Raw genomic sequence first — 19785 nt, forward strand, 5'->3', positions numbered from 1 at the left:
CAGGTCGTGGATCCCACAGTCCTGGAATCGAGTCCTGTTATCAGGCTCCCCACAGGAAGCCTGCTTCTTCCTCTGCCTAGGTCTTTGCCTCTCTGTCTCTTATGAATAAATTTTAAAAATCTTTAAAAATAAATAGCAAATGAGCATCACAAAATGGCAAGTTTCAAGAAAAACAGTTTACACATGAAAATAACTCCCAGATTTAGAGAAGGATGTGGATATTTTAAAAGGTTGATTCATTATAAAATTCATTTTCATGCTGTATATACTATGACCAGACTTTCACAAGCAACTGATAATTTCTGTACTTAAGTAATACATTATTTAAAAATTCAAAATTTTAATACCTTTTTTTGTCTCCATAAATTTTTCATAAGTATCTGGAAAATCATCTTCTGGCTTAGATTTTTCTACTGGTGCCACAACTGCTTTTCCTTCCTCCTCTTCATCTTCATTAAACCACATTTCTTCATCCTCTTCCAAGGCTTTTGCATCTCTGCGAAATCTGTTACTACGTAATATAGATGGTACACTGTAAGAAACATATCACAAACACTGAGTAATGATTTAAAGTTTGTGACCACATTTAATTTGAGAATAAATATATAGAACACTAAGAGGAGCTAAAGTAACTTTAACTTCATATAATTTACATCATTACCTCAATTGTGATACAAGATATAACCAGAGAACACTCCAAAATATTTAAGGATATTGCAAATTAAAAATTTATCTTGAGTTATTATACAGAGCAGTCATTTTTCATATAAAAGATTCTGGGTGGGGAGAATATCCTACCCTTCTACACAATCCCGTACTATCTAATGACAGAAAGAATACTCCTGGATAAATTTCACATGTCAGATCCAAACAGAAGATGATTTCAGATGTAATTTTATAGACTATAAATGCAATATATTTAAACAGTACCTGTTCAGTTTTTGATTTTGTCTGTCTTTTTCTTGCTCATACTTAGTCTTCAATCCTTTGAATGTCTGAACATATTCAATTGATTCAAGTGCTTTATAAAAGTTTTCAACTATATGTGCAGTAAGAGACTTGATATCTTCCTGTATAAGGACAAAATTTACAATTCAAATATAAGTCAATGACGGTTAGGAGAAAAACTTTTTTATAGTTCCAAAGCTGATCAAAAAAGGTTTTTCAAAATCACATCACAAAAATAAATGTCCTAGTTTCTGTACACATGAGCCAGGCCTCCAGAGAAAAATTGGAATAAAAAAGAAGCCCTTTTGGGGGACTATAAAACATTTGAAAGTAAACAGATTTATTTTACATCTTCTGTTTATTTTTTGCATTTACATAGCACTTTACAATTTAAAAAGCACTTTAATATATACTTTCACTTGATCCTCCTCTAAAAATTCTATGAAATGGGTTTTATTACCCCCAATTTACAGAAAAGGAAAATTGAAGATCTGAAAGGTTGGATGACCTGATGAAGAGCACACAACTAGTTCAAAGGCAGGTGCTGAAATTACATTTTCAATAAATTTTAGGTGCTACTTAATGGCTCCTTGTTTAACTGGCATCAAAATGGGAAAAGTAATGATGTTAAGAGAAAAAAAAATGGGATAAGCCCTACCTAAATAATAAACATTGACTCCTCTGACTATATTACATATACAGATCTGATAAACTATTAACTTGAATTCCACCTATTTCCGCAGTCTTCCAACAGTATAATTTTTGTGAAATAAACGGACAGTCATAACTTCTAAATTCTTTTAAATTCTAAATGAACCATTCTAAATAACCATTCCAAGTGCTGGGTGTGAAGTAGGATCAGTATTAATAATAACTAAAGTTGTGATTCAGAAATTTAGTATTAAAAAGAAATATACATGTTAGTTCTTTAAAAAATACACCACAAAAAAGAAAAAATAATAATAAAAAAAATAAAAAATACACCACAATCTGCTTCTTTTAAGGATTTTTGTCTTTAGTTCCCCTGGAAATCTCAATTAAATAATATGCAAAGAAGAAACATTAGGAAGCCAGGTAAATGGGCGGTGCTATATACTGAACAAAAAGATGAGTAAAGTTTTGGGGCACCTGGATGGCTCAGGTTTAAGCACCTGACTCAGTTTTGGCTCAGGTCATGATCCTGGGGTCCTTGGATTGAGCCCCATGTGGGGCTCCATGCTCAGCAGGGATTCTGCATGAGATTCTCTCCCTCTGCCCCTCCCCTCACTTGCACTTTCTCTCTCAAATAAATACATAAATCTTTAAAAAGATGAGTTGAGTTTTGGAATTCAATGTACATTTTATCAACCACCCAAAATAATTTTCTGAAAAACAAATTCAATCATAGGAATAGGGATGGGGTTGTGAACTCTACAACTAATTCATTTTATCAGTACTACCTCACCAAAAATTTTAAGGAAAAAATCATAAAAGTCAATCTCTGGTTCATTAAAACAGTGTACTGCGAACCAGGGTTCAGATACTTAGTAAGCTGGTTTACTATGTTCTTTCTTTTCTAAGGGTAAAGTCTTTTCTTTTTTTAAATTTTTTTTTATTTTTAAAGATTTTATTTTATTTATTCATGAGAGAGAGAGAAAGAGAGAGGCAGAGACACAGGCAGAGGGAGAAGCAGGCTCCTCATAGGGAACCCGATGTGGGACTTGATCCTTGATCCTGGGTTTCCAGGATCACACCCTGGGCCGAAGGCAGACACTCAACCACTGAACCACCCAGGTGTCCCAGGGTAAAGTCTTTTCTAAGGCTTCTACTCTCTTTATCCTTTTGAAAACCACACTCTTGGCAAATGACTACTATTAGAAAAGTAATCCAGTAGGCCAAATAATCTTTATGAGAACAGCATATTATGAGCAGAAATCTGATTTCTAAGAGCCAAACCTAGAGAATGAATTTCTAGCTTTGACTTTCTTTTTACAAATTCTAACCAATTCTAACCATGTGGGGCATTTTCCATGGTGGAATGATTTCAGTATATGGGAGAGGGTAAAATTACTCTACTGGTTCTACAGTTACTTGTCTTATCCCTATTGTTCACATAGAGTTCTCTCCAGATCTTTTTATGACAGATGTTCAGTTGCTCAAAACTGAGCTGTGACCTATGTTCAAGCTCTGACTGTGCACTCATAACCAAACTGATGCTCTTGAATAAACAATTTGATCACTTCGAGTGTGTGAAGCCCCTATCTATAAAATAAGGAGTGGTCCACCTAACTTCCTGGTCTCTTCAACTTAAAATTCCATGATAACAGCTACCTTTTATGCATCTTCTATCAAAGTTTACCAAAGTAATTATTTTCAACCTTTCTATTTATTACTACCCCTACAATAGATTACAGAGATCTCATGAATGGCATGCTTGGCCAAATGTCCACATATGCCAAATATAATTCTGAAACATGTGGCCAATAAAAATGGAACTAGGAATAATACAGAATAAACACGGATTAAAACACTATGTTGAATTTCATAATTTAAAATATTAACATTGCTAAACATATAATAATTTTATTTCACTAAGAATCCTTTAACATAAACTTACCACTCTTATAAATTCAAATAACTCAATAACAGCTGAATTCAACAGATTGTACCGAGTTCCATTATCCAGAAGAGCATTTATAACTGGCTCAAAAAGATTTCCCTTTGTGATGTAACGATTATAAAATTCATCTTTAAGGCCAATTATCCGCCTCATAAAACGAAGAGCACCTAATTAAAAATACAGGGAACAAGTTGATAATCTCATTAATAACAATTACTATACAGCCATTTTTACATAAAGCAATGTATATATTCTTCTAAAATAAAAAGTAAAGCTGTGCACTAAAAATAATTGGGTTTTGAGGAAAAACAGAGTTAAGGAAAGACTACTCAAATATGTATAACTCATGTAGCTAGAGCTAGCAAAAAACCCAATACTTGGTAGGTAGCTCCATGGTTTAGAGATTTAAAAAACCCCACAGAAACCATTGAATGCCAATGCTGGCAGTACTCAGAGCAGTGCTGGTAGACATGCAGACGATGTAGTGATGGCAGCTAAGAATCAGTGCAGGGCTGTCTGTCATGAAGGTGGGCTCAAGAGTGGTGCAACCTGCCCCAGACTGCCTCATCTCTCTGCAAGAGGGAGCTTTGGAGGTAGGTACTTCTTTCAATTTTCTGAAAATAAAGCCAAAGGGGTTCCTGCTGCCAGCTTAATAAGGAGAGCTAAAGGTCTTTTACTCTTCTGATGAAGGCTATAGTTTCATTCCCACTAATTCAGTTCTCTTTGCTTTGGAAAAGTCATCTGTGAACTGACACTACCTATACATTATAACATATACATTTTAACCCTATATGTTTTAACCCTTGTTTACCAATTGCTTATGAGTTGTTTTGCCTTTGGTAAACGTACTGTGGCAAGTCAGACTGTATTTGTAAAAGAACAACAGAGTAACAAGTAAGCAGTATAACATGGCTTTTCATATTTTAAATACTGAAAAGAAATCTCTCATTTCAACCCGCTATTCACAGATGGAAGTCATTAAAAGAAGATGTGCCTGTCAAAAGAGGTCCTAAATATTATCTGAGAATAAAACTGAAATAGGTCATATAAGGTATAAACATGATAAGTGTAACACTAAAGAAGTGTGAAGAAAAAAAAAAACCCAAAAAACAAAAACTAGTGTGAAGAGAAGTGCTAGACTTATAACATCGCCTCTTTTTGTAGGACAAGAAATAGTTATTTAAAATTAAAAAGAAAGTAAGTATTAGTAAAGATGTGAGCAAACAGGCACTATCATATACTGCTGATAAATGATATGATATAGTTAGAACTGCACTACTTATAATGATGGATCTTGAAGCAATGTAAACATTTAAATAATGGAGATTTGATATAGGACTACTTTGCAGTTATCCAAAAGGATTATTTACAGAAAGTCAGATAGGAACACCTATCATGAGAACATCAATCCTTCCAAAATTAATATAAAACCTAACATAATCTTATCATAAATAACCAGATAAAATTATTTTTAAGTTATTATGGTAGAATCAATGTCCAAGAACCAAGAAAATTATGAAAAGGAAAAGTGAGTAGGGAGTTAGCATATATTAAACTTTACAAAAGAGATGCCATAATGGCCTAAGAATAAACTTTCCTATTTAACTCATCTATAAAATAACAGATTCAGAAATAATAGTTAAGAAATAAGACACAAGATGTATATGGCAATTTACTGCATAACGAAAGAGAAATTTTAATTCAGTAAGAAAAACATAGTTTATTTAATAAGGGAATTGGCAAGACTTGCTATCCATCTGGAAGAAAACAAAGTGAGCCCTCCAAACCATATACAAAAACAAACTTCAAATGTATTATATATGGAAGTTAAAAGTGAAATAACAAAAATATTAGAAGTAAATCGAGGAGAATATTTTATTTGTGTAATATTAGGACACAGATGTTCCTAAGCAAAACAAAACCCCTAAAACTCATAAAGGGAAAAAAGAGATATATTTTTTCATCACAGAGAATCTTAAAACTGTTATATGAAAAAATACTATAAATAAAGGCAAATGCAAAAGACAAATAAGACTGGGTCATTTTTTCCCCCAAAATGTGATAATTATTAATATCTCTAATATGAAAGCTCTAAGAAAAAGATAATAGGCAATTCACAACAGATAAAATTCAAAAGCACTAAAACGTGAAAATATGTTGCCAAGGAAAATGAAGTTAAAAGGTAAATTAAAACACAAATGAAATACCACATTTTCCATCATCCTCTTCATAACATTTTAGGAATCAGTGAGTGCTGCAAGAGTGTCAAGGGCTTCAATCTTTTGGGAAAGTAATCTGGAGGCTGTATATGAAATTCAAATTTAAAAGGATACATTTAAACTATATAAACATTTTGTCCTGGCATTATCATTATTGGGAATCTGTACTGTGGAAATAAAGAAACCAGTACTTAAAAGACTTATATACTATTCACTACAGTGTTATGTGGAGTAGCAAAATACCAAAACAATCCCATAATCTGTGCACTACAGAATGGCAAAATAATTGTGGAGGAGCCACTCCATCAAGTGTTACTCCCTTACATTTAGGAAAAAAAATTTAGTTGAGACCATATTCAATCACATAGAGTAATACTAAGGGACTATGAAGTGGGTTAATAGGATCCTGTTTTTATAAAAATAAAAGCCCTGTAAATATCTGAGTGTTTATATAAATTGTATGGAGCTGGAAAAAGGAATAGAAAAAATTATGCATGCAGCTAATGATGGCTACTCTTAAGGTCTTAAAAGTAGTAGGTGGGAGATTAACCTTTTCACTATACGTTAAATGTTTCAATTTTAACTGTAACTTTTATGCTCAGAAAAAACACCCAAAACTCTTTATTTGGAGGGTGAAGGAGGTCACTTTATCTCTATTTCCAGGTAAAATTATCAAGAGGAAAGGAAAATTAACAGTTTACCAAAAATCAATATTGAAGCAAATATCAGCATTTAAGTTTGGAGATTATTGGTCCCAGTGGTATACTGAGGGGGACTACTCATAAGCTATTTTATAAATTCAATAAATAACCCGAGTTATAAAAAAACATTTCAAGGCCCATATCTCAAATTTAAAAAGTCACTATGATAGTTTGATGAAACAGATGTGAGAGACAGCAGGACTTGTTCTATTAGTGAAATGTCGTCATCGTACATGGTATTTTATCACAACAGTTAATCTAATTCAATCTAAATGTGAGTAATATGTGAGTAGGGAAGCACCATGACCTATTCCTCTTGTCCTTTAAATAAAAGAAAACAAAAGATTAGTACTTCTCATGATAGCATATATATGGCTAAAAAAAAAAATTCACATGGGTAGTTTCAGGTTTTATCTTTATTAAAAATATTGTTCCTTAAAATATCTTACAAGAATGTTCTTTTAAATTGTTACTTACACAAGGCCAGGAAAGTGTGCTTTGAATTCATCAAGACCAAGACTCTTCTTAGCAAGTCCTTGTTCATAATATAGTTTTTTATGTGATATGTGTGATGTTCCACACAAAATGTGAGTAGTTCTAAAATTAAGGCAAGCAGCTGTGCTGTTTGATAATTATCTACAAAGAAAGTCATCACATGAAAATAAAATAAATATTGCAATTCACCTAAAGAGAATAAAGTTTATGTCCCATATTTTAGAGCAAAAGCTAAACTGCATTTCTTCATTTTTATATAAAGAAGCTACAGATTTTTACTTTTTCATTAGCAGACTCTCAAATACTATTGTTTTATTGATCAAACTGATACTTTCTAAGGCTCTGTATAAAGTATGTATTAGTGGTAAGAGGAAAAAAAGAACGCCTAAATAAAAATCTACAAACATGATAAGAAAACCCTCATTACATTGATATTTTCTTAGTAATGTTTCTTTAATATATGCTTTCATTATTGATATTAATGAATCTATTAAAGGGTTCACAGTAAAGAATAATAAATACCTCAGGCTTTCTGCCTATCATGGTGCAGCAAAATTTCCCCCAAGAAAAATTAACATGCTTTCTTTAAAGATATCTTTAAGGAAAGGATATTTTGGCTATTTGAATATCACCTGAAAAATATTACACAAGATTTTTTAACAATATTCTTTCTAACATTAAATCGTGATATCTATGAGAGGCCCATTGAAATACACTATCTTTTTCTCCCTCAAGAGGCCTTGGTGTATGTATGCATTAATGAAATGATTTCAAATTGGTTCATAAACATCAAAGCTGAATGGTCCAAGGACTTAGGTCAATAATTGCTGACACCTATCATAAATGTTTTAGGGAAGAAATATTAAACTGCAAGGAAATTTTAGAATCACAGCCTTAGAGAATAGATCTAATCCAACTATTTTATTTTTCAAGAAGATGAACACAAATATTTTGTGGAACTCTGAAGGTATCGGGAATAAATGAGCATTCTATTGAGAATAGAATAGCCATTAAAAATACAAAATATAGTTCTGGTATTTATAAAGATCTTTCCTACATCAAATGCAAGTAAAGACTTTTACTTGCTTCAGACCAATCTATAAACGCTAACACCACAGCCAATATTTGAAAGAGTCCCTCACCAATAAAAAAATAAACTCTCGTAATTCCTCAATTTAATTACAAAAGATTTTGTAACAGTCATCTTCAGTGTTAATCAAATGTCTTGTTTTCACTTTCTCAAATTAATCATTTTATCTCTAACTAATCCAATCTCTAAATGGTCTTCTCAACTGAAACTGGCTCTCCTAGACCACTGATAAGCCTAGTAGAGAAAGACAGGATGCTAGGTGCACACAGCATATTTTCCATACTTCCAATGTGATACCTGGGTATGTGTGCTCCAAGTAGAAGCAACAGTGCTTATACTCAGATTCATAAATACCTAAGCATAATGCTTTCATGCAGCATTCCTAACTGGCCTTAGTTTACTAGGTTTCAAAAATAATGAACTCAACTTTCAGATGTCTTTTCAAAAAGATATCAGAAAATAATTTCTAAATTTAGAGGGAAAAAACAAAATTCCAACCAGTTTTCCATCTTTTATGTTAGAGAAAGTGGAATGTTCTTCTTTACAATAAAGAAAAAAGGTAATTTTTTTTGGATTTTTTTAAAAAAAATATGCCTTTCCTAGCCTTGTATAAATAAATGCATTATATTCTGAGCAAAAAAAGCTTACTATTTGTATTGACTCTTAAAATAGGAATTTATACTTACCAGGGCAAATCGTGCTGTTTTTGTTAGATCCAACTATATTATCTAACAAAAAAAGTTAAAGTCAGTTACTTCAGTAATTATTCCACATTTTCCTAGTCACAATATACAAAGCATGTTTTTGACCATCTCATTTTACCTGAATAACCACTAAAAAGAATTAATTGTGAAGAGGGTGAGGGGACAGGCAAAATGGGCGAAGGGAGATAGAGGATTCCAGTTATGGAATGTATGTCACAGGGATAAAAGGTACAGCACAGGGAATATAATCAATGGTACTGTAATAGTATCATTTGGTGATAGATGGTAGCTATAGTTGTGGTGAGCATAACTTAATGTATAGACTTGTTAAACTATCGTGCTGTCCACTGAAAGTAATGCAGCATCATGTGTCAACTATACTTCAATTTAAAAAAATAGTTGCTTCAAATATTATACCTGTATCTGCAATCTTTTACAGAACTGAGTGCAGATGAGAAACTGTTAAAAAACAATAAATATTCTGATAAAAAAGTGAAGTTACAACCAGAGATAAGACTGACACATTTTCTTTTACTTCTTAGTCATCCTCCAACAATTAGGGCATGTCTCTCTCGATTTAGGAATTTCTTAAACTCCAGAATGATACATGTTAACAATTATCATTTATACTTTGAAAGTAAGTAGGATATTGGAAGTTCTGAATTTTAGGCATACAATCTTAGAGCACAATGGTATAGGGAAAAATACAAATGTCTATTCGCATTATGTGTAATAGCAAACTAGAAACAAATGTACATTAGAAACAGAATGGCTAAATTACAACACACAGAGACCATATTATGCAAAAGTTAAAAATAAGTAAGAACTCTAAGGTATCAATATGGATAGATTTCAAAAAAAAAATGAGTAAAAAAAAAAAAAGGTAAAATAATGTGTACAATAGAAATGAATTCATATCAAGTTTTAAAAACATGAGAAACAATGTATTACAGGTCATAATAATATAAACACACATGGTGTGATAAACTTCAAATTCAGCATTCCTTGAGGGATGGGGTAAAGTGAGAATGTGAAGGTGTGCATAGGAAACTAACAGTGTCTGTAATTTATTTTCTTTTCAAAATAATTTGAAAAAAATAGGGCAAGTTTGTTTTGATAAAGCCAACAGGATATATATGGGTGTCTGTCCTACAATTTTCTAAATATTTCTATAAGCTGGAAATGTCTTATTTTTAAATAAAGATTAAAAATGCATTTATTTTAATTTATACAAATGAAGCTATTCTGCATGAAAACGTTCTGGAACATGTTTTACCCAATTTTGTATTTTTGAGAACTAGTTAGATGGCATCAAAATTGTTATTTTAACTGCTATATAGAATTCCACTGTATGATTATAACACATTCTCCATTTTCTTACACATGCTTGTAACTGTTCATGCATTATACATAAATGTTCCCTAGGATATACACTCAGAAATTGAATTGATGGTATTATGTAAGGTATGCCCATTTCACAACTTAGTTTAGTAAACATTCTCTTTAACTGACTTCCTCTTTAAAATGACTTACCAATTAGCCAACACTCTCAAGAGAATATGCCCCCCTCATTTCTCATTTTACCAGTTACATTGTATGCATATCAAAATGTCCTTTGTTTACACTAATTATTTTTGGCAGTATGATTACATAATTTAAATACCACAGACTGATGAAATATAAAAATGTAGTATTTATGGGCTAAGTTTAATACAGTCCAGAAGTCTATAAAACCAGAAGTTATAGCTGATGAATTATGTGTGTAGTTTATGCCTGAAAGATGACATAGAAATACAATAAAAAGTATTAAAAAAAAGCCTTACCCCTATACAAAATATTAGCAAATGAGTCAGCATTTAGAGTATTTACAGTTATTTTTTTTGCTGCTTTAACCGACTTTGTTGATTAACCTCATCAACTTTTGATCCTTATGTTGTGAAACTAGAGAGCTTGTACTTTATTGCCAAATTATTCTCCAAAATGACTGTTCCCTTGGATTTTCTAATGTAGGGTAATACACTGTTTACTCTTGCCCACTCTAGATAATCTCCTTTTGTTAAAGTGTTTATATCTCTCTTCCTCAAGATGTAATACTTTTTGCCACATTTTCTGTATCATTCTCTAACAGAGACCTTCTGAAACAATGGATATCGTGATTTTATACTGCAGTTTAAATTTTTCAGTAGTAATTTTTCTGTCATATAAAGCACTGAGTAAACAGTCTGTTATAGTTATACTACTTATTTCACTCTTTAAAAATGGAAATCATAAGCAGATAAGATACCCTACCTACCCTTTTCACACTTGTCTTCTGAAGTATTGGTCAAAAGTGGTGCTGTGAGAACATGCATACAATGGTTGTAGAAGAAATTTAGAAATTCACTTTTTTCAGTTTTCTGAAACACACAGAATTTTTTAAAATATTGCTTTTTAATTAATATCTTTAAGAGTTAATGCAAGTCATATACAAATAACAGATACTTTAAGATACCATGAAAGCACCAAAAAATTAGTTATATTCACCTTAATTGTATTTCTGCAGAACTGAAAAATCAAATCTATTTCATATAACTAAATTAAAATGAAAGCAAGAAAAAGATTATAAAAAATATTTCTGAGGAAAATTATTCAGAATTTTTTTCTAACATGCTTGTGATCTGAAATGCAAAGGCTCTGTCAAGCAATATGATATAGGACCAACTTAACTGCTTAAAATTTCAAACTCCATATCCATACCATATCCAAATTTCAAACTACATTCATAGCATATCCAAATTGGAAAAAACACCAAAGTGATTTATCAAGCCATTTGAACAGTACAAAATTTAGATCTATTTTCTAAATTTCAAAAATTTATTATTTGGAAACTTGGAAAACAGTGTCTTTTGATTTTTGGCCACTATTTTTTATACAATGGTCTCATAAACAAGTAATGATTTAAACACAATATATACATTCTTTTCTAAATATAAAGTAATTTTATAAAGAAAAAATATCCCAGCACTTTGAGACAACTATTAATATTTTGGAATATTTCCATAAGTCTTTTCTGAATGACTTCTACCATGTAGTTGATATCATTCAGTACATATTAATTCTTTCATTATGATTAAAGAATACATAACATAAAATTTACTATCTTAGGCATTTTTACTGTTTACAGTTCAGCAGTGTTACACATACGTACCCTGTTGTGCATTCATTTTTAAGAAGTTAACAGAATGAGGCCAAGGGCCATTAATAGAAATGCTAACATTTTACTAAGATTTTCGCAGATCACAATTTGCATTTTACCACAAATAAACTGCTGCAGGAACACCACAGCTATTTGGATCCCAAGTGTACAAATACTTAAATATTATTTTCCAAAATTGTACACATTTTAAGATTTTATATTTACATATAATTTATATATTTATACATAATTTATTATACATTATCTAAACTGACTAGACCAAAACATTTTTATCCCAGAATAATTTCTTACATTAGTTGTAGCCAGCATGTTTTCTGGATCAATTAGAGTACGAAGAAGTCCCATTAACTGAACAGCACCTCCTAGCTCAGGATCAGTATCACAGATCATTTGCTCAATTACTACATTAATGAGAAGGATATCCTGAAAGAAAATGTATTTCCATTAGATCTGGTTTGGATAGAAGACAAATATACCAGCTGAAAGAATAAAACCAGAACCAAAAAATAAATGAACTTGTTTTTTTTTTTTAATGAACTTGTTTAAACTTTTATATTCCCAGTATTTTTCAAAGTTCTATAAACACACTAGAGTGAAAAAAGCTCACTAAAAAAAAGCAGAGCACACTACAGCTTATGGCAACATCAACATATAGAAGTAGAAAACAAAATCATTTATCATCAGTGATTCTTGTTCATTAGAGATTCTAAAAGATTATTGTTCTAAATTTCAGCCTCAGATTGAAATTTAGAAGCCACCTGAACAAGGAAGATCATCATACATCATGTGACCCTAAAACAGATTATATCAGTTTCAAAAGAGAAAATCCTTTCTACCAAACAGTGAGGAAAACCCAGTATACAACTCTCCACAGGAGGCAAGTGGGTGCACACTGTGTTACATAATAATCTAATGCCATAGAGATCTGCATTAATTGCATGTTTTGGGATCTTAATTATGAAACTACAAAGTAGCTTGCAGATACAGTATTTGCCTCTTGCCTGTATTTTTAAGAAATCTTGAAAATTATAGTACAAAGTGTTCATATCAAAGAAAAAAGTTTTGACATCAACTCAGTTGATTTGAGAATATACTTATTATTGGGGGAAGAAAGATAGTAACTGAAGGAAATGAAATGAAGGAACTGCATGGGATGAAGATAAATTTCTTAAATTGTTTGTAAAACAATGAATTTCGGTATAAAGCACTTTTTAAAAAAAGATTTTATTTATTTGAGAGAGAGCAAGCATGCACGTGAGCAGGGAGGAGGGGCAGAGGGAAAAGCAGACCCCCTGCTTAGCTGGGACAAGGACTTAAGGCTCCATTCCAGGACCCTGAGACCATGATCCTTGGACCATGATCTGAGCTGAAAGGCATATGTTTAACCAACTGAGTTACTCAGGCAACCCCAGGATAAAGTACTTTTTGTTACTTTTGTTGTGCTAGCCCCTCTTAAACTTAACATACTGTGGTTTCCACAAGTATTTCCCTGCAAAGTTGTGTTCCATGAAGAGAACCAACAAAAGCATGTCACAGTCACTTAACTTAAAATTAGAACCCTAACCCTTACCATGTTTCAAAATTTGAACACTAATGAATCAATTCTGTCAAGGCATTAGAAACAGAATTAAATCTCTTCAAAGAGGAATTATGAAATAAAAATCACAGAATTAATAAATCCAGAACCAAGCCTCATTTCAGTTACAAGGAAAAAGGGAGATTCTACATTAATCTGCTGCTCTTTCTTATTCTAGTAGGATCAGCAAAGCACAACTCATGTAAATATTAAGATACTACAAAAAGGTGTCATCCAATGAACTTTCTTGAGGACAATGCTGGGGCATTTACTTACTTTAAATTTATGTCAATATGTACTACTTATATTCTACCAGTTAATTAGGGCCTTAGATAATTCGGTGAATTATATATAATCTTCTTTCATAAGTTTATGCATTTAAAGTAGGCACAAAAAATCATAAATGATGAATGTAGGTTATATCTAAATAAAACCATAGTGGCAAGAAATACTTAAGGTATAGCTCATAACACTGAAATGTCATTTCAATATACATTCTTCAAACTTTTTTATTCCTGTTTTCTCTCTTACATGCAGCTTCTCATAAATCCTGCTTCCATCAGTATCAATGCCAAACTTTGAGTCCCATAATTTAGTAACACGTGGAAGTGAAAAATCTTGATTTATGTATTTCATAGTGAAAATGACTGCTAAAGAGAGCTATAGCCTTTTCAGGAAATAAGAAAAGAACTGCCTTTCTCAAAGGCCTGTAAGACTTCCCTGCCAGAGAGAGGTATATGCATTATTACTCTTCTCTAGAACATTTTAAGATACTCAAGCTTCAGACAGGAAGGGCACAGAGGTCAGTAGATAAACTGAATTAATTATGCCTGGATATGGGGTGCCTGGATGGCTTGATCGGTTGAATATCTGACTCTTGGTTTTGGCTCAGGTTATGATCTCAGGGTTGTAAGACTGAGTCCGGAGTTGGGCTCTGCCCTCAGTGGGGAGTTAGCTTAAGATTCTCTCCCTCTTCCTCTGCCTTTCCTGCCACTCGTGCAGCACGCATTCTAATAAATAAGTCTTTTTAAAAAAGAGATTAGGCCTGGATAAAATCTTTAAAATCCATAACAAGCAAATAGTTTGGAAGCCTACTACATAGTTGAGGAAGCTTAACTGTCAAGAAAGTTTTAAAATAAACAACACTTCCATGACTGTCCAATCTCTAAGACCACCACTGGGCCAGAGAACTCACACCAACAGAAAGTAGGCTGTGAAGATTATATAGGTCCTTGAAGGAAAGGCATCTTCTGTTGCCCATCTCAGATGTAGACACAGTGATAATGTCTTGAGGGAAGAAAGGCTTTGGAAAAAAATAGGCAAGGGGGATTCTTTAGAGACTGCTGGTTTAGTTAATCAAGGACCTCCCAGGACAAGGAGTCCACACCATTGCTATTCAACAAATATCTGATGAACCAGTGAATCACAGTTGTGAATGAACGACTGCTATATGTATGCTCTCTTTTACCAAATAAAAGCACTTTAGTTGTGATGTTGGGGGCAGATAAACTATCTGTTTATAGGTCACTGAAACACTGGGGAGGCTTATCTGGACTTGAAGAGGACTACCTAATACTCAAATATTCTGTACGTGGTACTGGATACAAAAGTGAACAGAAACTTGTTTGTCTCCCTTGAGGGAAGGGTGGGTGAGGAAAGAAAACATGAAAGTTAGGTAGCTAGAGTGGACTATGGTTGATACTACGAGATGCCAACCTAGTCTCTATTTTCTCTGCTTTGCTAGCAGAGCCCAAATTTTGTTCAGAGGTAATGTACTTAGTGAAAACATTGTTTCCCAGCATCCTTCATAGCTAAGGGTAACTTCCTTTTGGCCAAAGAAATCCAAGTAGAAACCGCTAAGTAGAACCTTCAGGAAAGTGCTTTAAAATGAAACACAAAAGCTATCTGCTCTCTTATTTTGCTTTCTGCCTTTCTTATTCCTGGAGGTGGAATAGAACTCTTTCAACCTCACGGTAACAGACATTAAAACCAGAAAACGAGGATGACAGATTCAAAAGATGAAAGTCTTTTGGCATCATGAGCTGCTATCTGAGGGTATCAGGGAGCTGCTCGTGACTTATTGGGACATTAATAAAACTTTTATTAGGTAGAACTATTCTAAGTTGGTTTCTCTTTTTTTGTGTGTGATAAAAACATTTAACATAGTATCTACTCTGTTAGCAAAATTTTATGTATATAATATTCTTAGGTACTATGATGCTGTATAGTAGATCACTGGAACTTACTTATCCTGTATAACTAAAACTCTATACCCTTTAACTAATGTCTTCCCCATTTCCCCCACTCCACATCCCCTAGCAAGCACCGTTATTCTTATTCTAGGAGTCTATTTTATATTCCTCATATATAAGAATTATCACGTATTATTCCTTCTGTGTCTAGCTAATTTCACTTAGCAAAATGTCCTCTAGATTCATTCATAAACAGGATTTCCTATTATAATGCTGAATAATGTTCTACTGTATATATGTGACAAATTTTATCAATTCATCTGCAGATGGACATTGAGGTGGCTTAGATGTCTTGACTATTGTGAATAATGCTGTAATGAACAAGGAAGAAATTTCTCTTTAAGATCTTTTGGATTTATAGACAGAAGATTGCTGGGTCATATAGTAGTCTATTTTAATTTTTAGAGGAACTTCCATACTGTTTTCCATGATAGCTGCACCAGTATATCCCCACCATCAATGTACAAGGGCTCTTCTTTTCTCCACATCCTTATCATGACTTATCTTTATTTTTTGATATTAGCCATCCTTTTTTTTTTTTTTTTTGAGGACAGGTTCCACATTTTATTTACATTTTAAGACTAACCTTCATCTCAAAATCATATATCCATAAACCTATTTCCTTTCTGTTGGCTGCACTTAAATGCATTGGTTTGTCAAAGACTGTAAATATTTACAATGTCTGTTACATGTAACACACATAGGAATGGCTTTTAACAGAAATCCATGATTTCCTCCACATTTTTAAATTATAAATACAGGCATCAAAACAATATTGAACTATGTTTGATACTACTAGTCAGCACCCTCACCACTTCAAAACTTAACACCATTTGTGACAATATTCATTGTACCTGCTACTTCAGACGACTTCACCTGAAGCTTTCAATAAGCAAGATGGATAAAGCATGCCACTTGTTTTTTCTTCTTGAGATTTTTCACTTTTCAGAAACACACATGCTTCCACAGCATCTGACTCTTCTCTCCATGCTTTCATCTTGTAAGCCTGAACTCTATTTTGAGTACTCTAGGTTTATGTGTAAATGACAGTACCATTGCTTACTACACCTTTAGTCCCTCAAGTTCTTCCAATAAGAGAAAATTATGAGGAACTTTGACTCCTGTACAGACCACCATCTTCTCCTGCAGTTCCAATACTAGCCATCCTAATAGATGTATGTGTACTTTGGAGAAATGTCTGTTTAGTTCCTTTGCCCATTTTCAAATTGGGTTATATTTTTTGCTATTGGGCTGCAGGAATTCCTTACATATTTTGAATATTAACATTTCATTCACAACCAATTGCAAACAAACTCTACACTTTTACTCCCAACCTACATACTGCTGATGTCAGATTTCTTTTTATATTGTGTATCTATTAATTTTCATAATTATGGTTATTAATATTTGTCTTTTACCTTTTGTATTAGGGTTAAAAGTGATTTATACACCATGAATAGAGTATTATATCATTCTGTATCCGTCTACATATTTACCTTCACCAGTGAGATTTACAGTTTTTTTTTTTTTTTTTTTTACACTGTTTCTATTTACATGTCTTCTTGGGGCTGTTTAGTGTTCTTCCATTTAACTTTAAGAATTCCCTTTAGCATGTCTTCTAAGACCAGTCTAGTGATGCCAGGTAAAGCATTCTCAGTTGGCATTTTTAACATTTTGGATTTATCATCTCACTTTCTTCTGGCCTGTAAGGATTTTGCTGAGAAATTTGCTAAAACTTATGGGAGTTTCCTTGTATATGATGAGGTTTTTTTAGTTTTTTGTTTTGCTGCTCTAAAAATTCTGTTTTTGACTTTTGATAGTTTTATTGTAATGTGTCTTAGTGAAGATCTCTTTGGATAGCCTATATGAAGACATAAATTTCATGTACTTGGATGACCATTTCTTTCCCCTGATTTGATGCTATTAGCCATTCTTTTTTTTTCTTTTTTCTCTTTCTTTTTTTTTTTAGCCATTATTTCTTTAAATAAGTTTCTGCCCTCTTTCTTTCTCTTCTCGAGGTATGAGGTTCCTACAATGTGTATGCTGTTTTCTTTATGATATCTCATAATACATGAAAGCTTTTCTCCACTATTTTTCATTCTTTTTTTCTTAGTTCTCTGACTGGATATTTTCAAATGGCTGGTCTTTGAGTTCTCTATTTTTATTTCTGCTTGATTGAATCTGCTGCTAAAGTTGTTTATTGCTTTTTTTCTTTCTTTCCAGTTTAGTCAATGTATTCTTTAGCTCTAGATTTTTTTTGATTTTTTTAATAGTTTGTGTCTCTGTTGAACTTCTCATTTTGTTCACGTAGTATTTTTCTGATTTCGTTTAGTTATCTGTATTCTCTTGCGGCTCACTGAGCTTCTTTAAGACAATTATTTTGGATTGTCAGGTAGTTCACAGTTTTCCATTATTTTAGGGTCAGCTATGATAGGTTAGTTTTTTTTTTTTGGTGGTATCAAGTTTTTCCTGATCTTTGTAATCTTGCACTGCTGTCTGCCCATCTAAAGAAGCAATTAGCTCTTTCGGCCTTTAAAGACTGGCTTTGGCAGGGAAAATTCTTCACAAGTCAGCCTAGTCAGAGATTTTGGCTGGGTCAGCTGATGGGGTTCATTGCCAGAGTACATGGGCCAGTTATTGAGATGTGTGTGGTGGTGCTGAGAGTCCCTGCTCCTTTTCTTTCTTAGCTATTGCAAGGTGATTCCCTCACTGTTCTGGGTAGTACTAGAAAGAAATGGCCCTCATGGGTAACGTTCTGAAAGGCTAGGGATGTCACACTCTCACTTTATACTCCCTTTCCCCATGAGAGAATCTGTGGGCCCAGACGATCTCTCTCAGTGGTGTGCTATGCTGACTTGGGGAGAAGTGACAAAGGTAAAGTGAAATTGCTCCTACCCTTTCAATGCATCATTTCTCATTTCTGTGCTCCACTCAAGTACTATAATCTCTAATCTGGACTCTAGAAGCTGGGAGGAGGTATTCCTGTCTGTTACTAGTTGTTAAATCAATTTCTGTTGTGGGGATGAGACCTGGTATTTCCTAGTCTATCTTAGTGATGCCATTCCTGATTCTTCTGATATATGAGGCCAAACTCATTCTTAAGTAATACATTAATTCCTTATTCTCCTCTTCCTTTCTTTTGTCACAGGTCAGGCCTTCCTTCTCCAGTTATCTCTCCATCATGATGCTATTAGAACTACCCTTCTAAAACAGAGACCTGATCAAGTCATCCTTTGCTTAGAATGGTTGTAAGAGAAAAGATTCAATCCTAGACTATATAGGTAGCAAATATTCTAATCTTGTGCTGTTCAATATGGTATCTACTTGCCACACAAAAGGCAGTTTAAAATTAAAGCCAGTAATTCTTTAGTCACACTACCTACATTTTAAGTGCTTGGTAGCCATACGTAGCAAGGGATTACCTTGTTGAATGGTAACAGAAAAAACTTTTCCATCATCATAGAAACTAAACAGCACTCTTCAAGTTTATTATTATAGTTTCATTGTTGAAGAAAAGGGGGAAAAAAACAGGATAATCAGAAAAAAAGATGCAAGGGGAGAAAAAGGGCAAAATATGAGAATTTCTCATAATCAAAATACTAACTTCCACATGCAATGATATAAAAGTCTTGAAACAAGATGGCTTCCAGGGCAGCCCGGGTGGCTCAGCGGTTTAGTGCCACCTTCGGCCCAGGGTGTGATCCTGGAGACCCGGGATCGAGTCCCGCATCAGGCTTCCTGCATGGAGCCTGTTTCTCCCTCTGCCTGTGTCTCAGACTCTCTCTCTCTCTCTCTGTATCTCTCATGAGTAAATAAATAAAATCTTAAAAAAAAAAAAAAAAAGATGGCTTCCAAATTCTTGTATCAGATGGGTTTATTTTTATAGCTCTTAAGTATTACTTTAATGAAACAAAAATAATTTACTAAAGAAAACACAAAAGAGAAATGAATCCACAAACTTTCTAATTCTGTAATAAGAGTTAGACTTCTGCACTAAAATCTGCT

General features: G+C 33.1%; 1 protein-coding gene across 2 annotated transcripts in view; it reads right to left on the bottom strand.

The window, feature by feature from the left end:
- PPP4R3B (protein phosphatase 4 regulatory subunit 3B) overlaps nucleotides 1-19785 on the bottom strand; it is a 62361-nt gene that overhangs the window by 9938 nt on the left and 32638 nt on the right. The window contains exons 8-14 of one of the 2 annotated variants that reach the window (XM_055328036.1): nucleotides 12244-12375; nucleotides 11050-11152; nucleotides 8739-8780; nucleotides 6945-7103; nucleotides 3545-3714; nucleotides 931-1070; nucleotides 348-511 (exon numbers count right to left, since the gene is read on the bottom strand). In XM_055328036.1, the coding sequence (XP_055184011.1) occupies nucleotides 348-511; nucleotides 931-1070; nucleotides 3545-3714; nucleotides 6945-7103; nucleotides 8739-8780; nucleotides 11050-11152; nucleotides 12244-12375 (910 nt within the window). Of the gene's footprint in view, nucleotides 1-347; nucleotides 533-930; nucleotides 1071-3544; nucleotides 3715-6944; nucleotides 7104-8738; nucleotides 8781-11049; nucleotides 11153-12243; nucleotides 12376-19785 lie in introns of both variants that reach the window. The other variant, XM_055328035.1, reaches the window with a different exon arrangement.

The sequence above is a fragment of the Nyctereutes procyonoides genome, unplaced genomic scaffold (assembly GCF_905146905.1).
Source record: "Nyctereutes procyonoides isolate TBG_1078 unplaced genomic scaffold, NYPRO_anot_genome, whole genome shotgun sequence".
NCBI classification, from domain to species: Eukaryota; Metazoa; Chordata; class Mammalia; order Carnivora; family Canidae; genus Nyctereutes; species Nyctereutes procyonoides.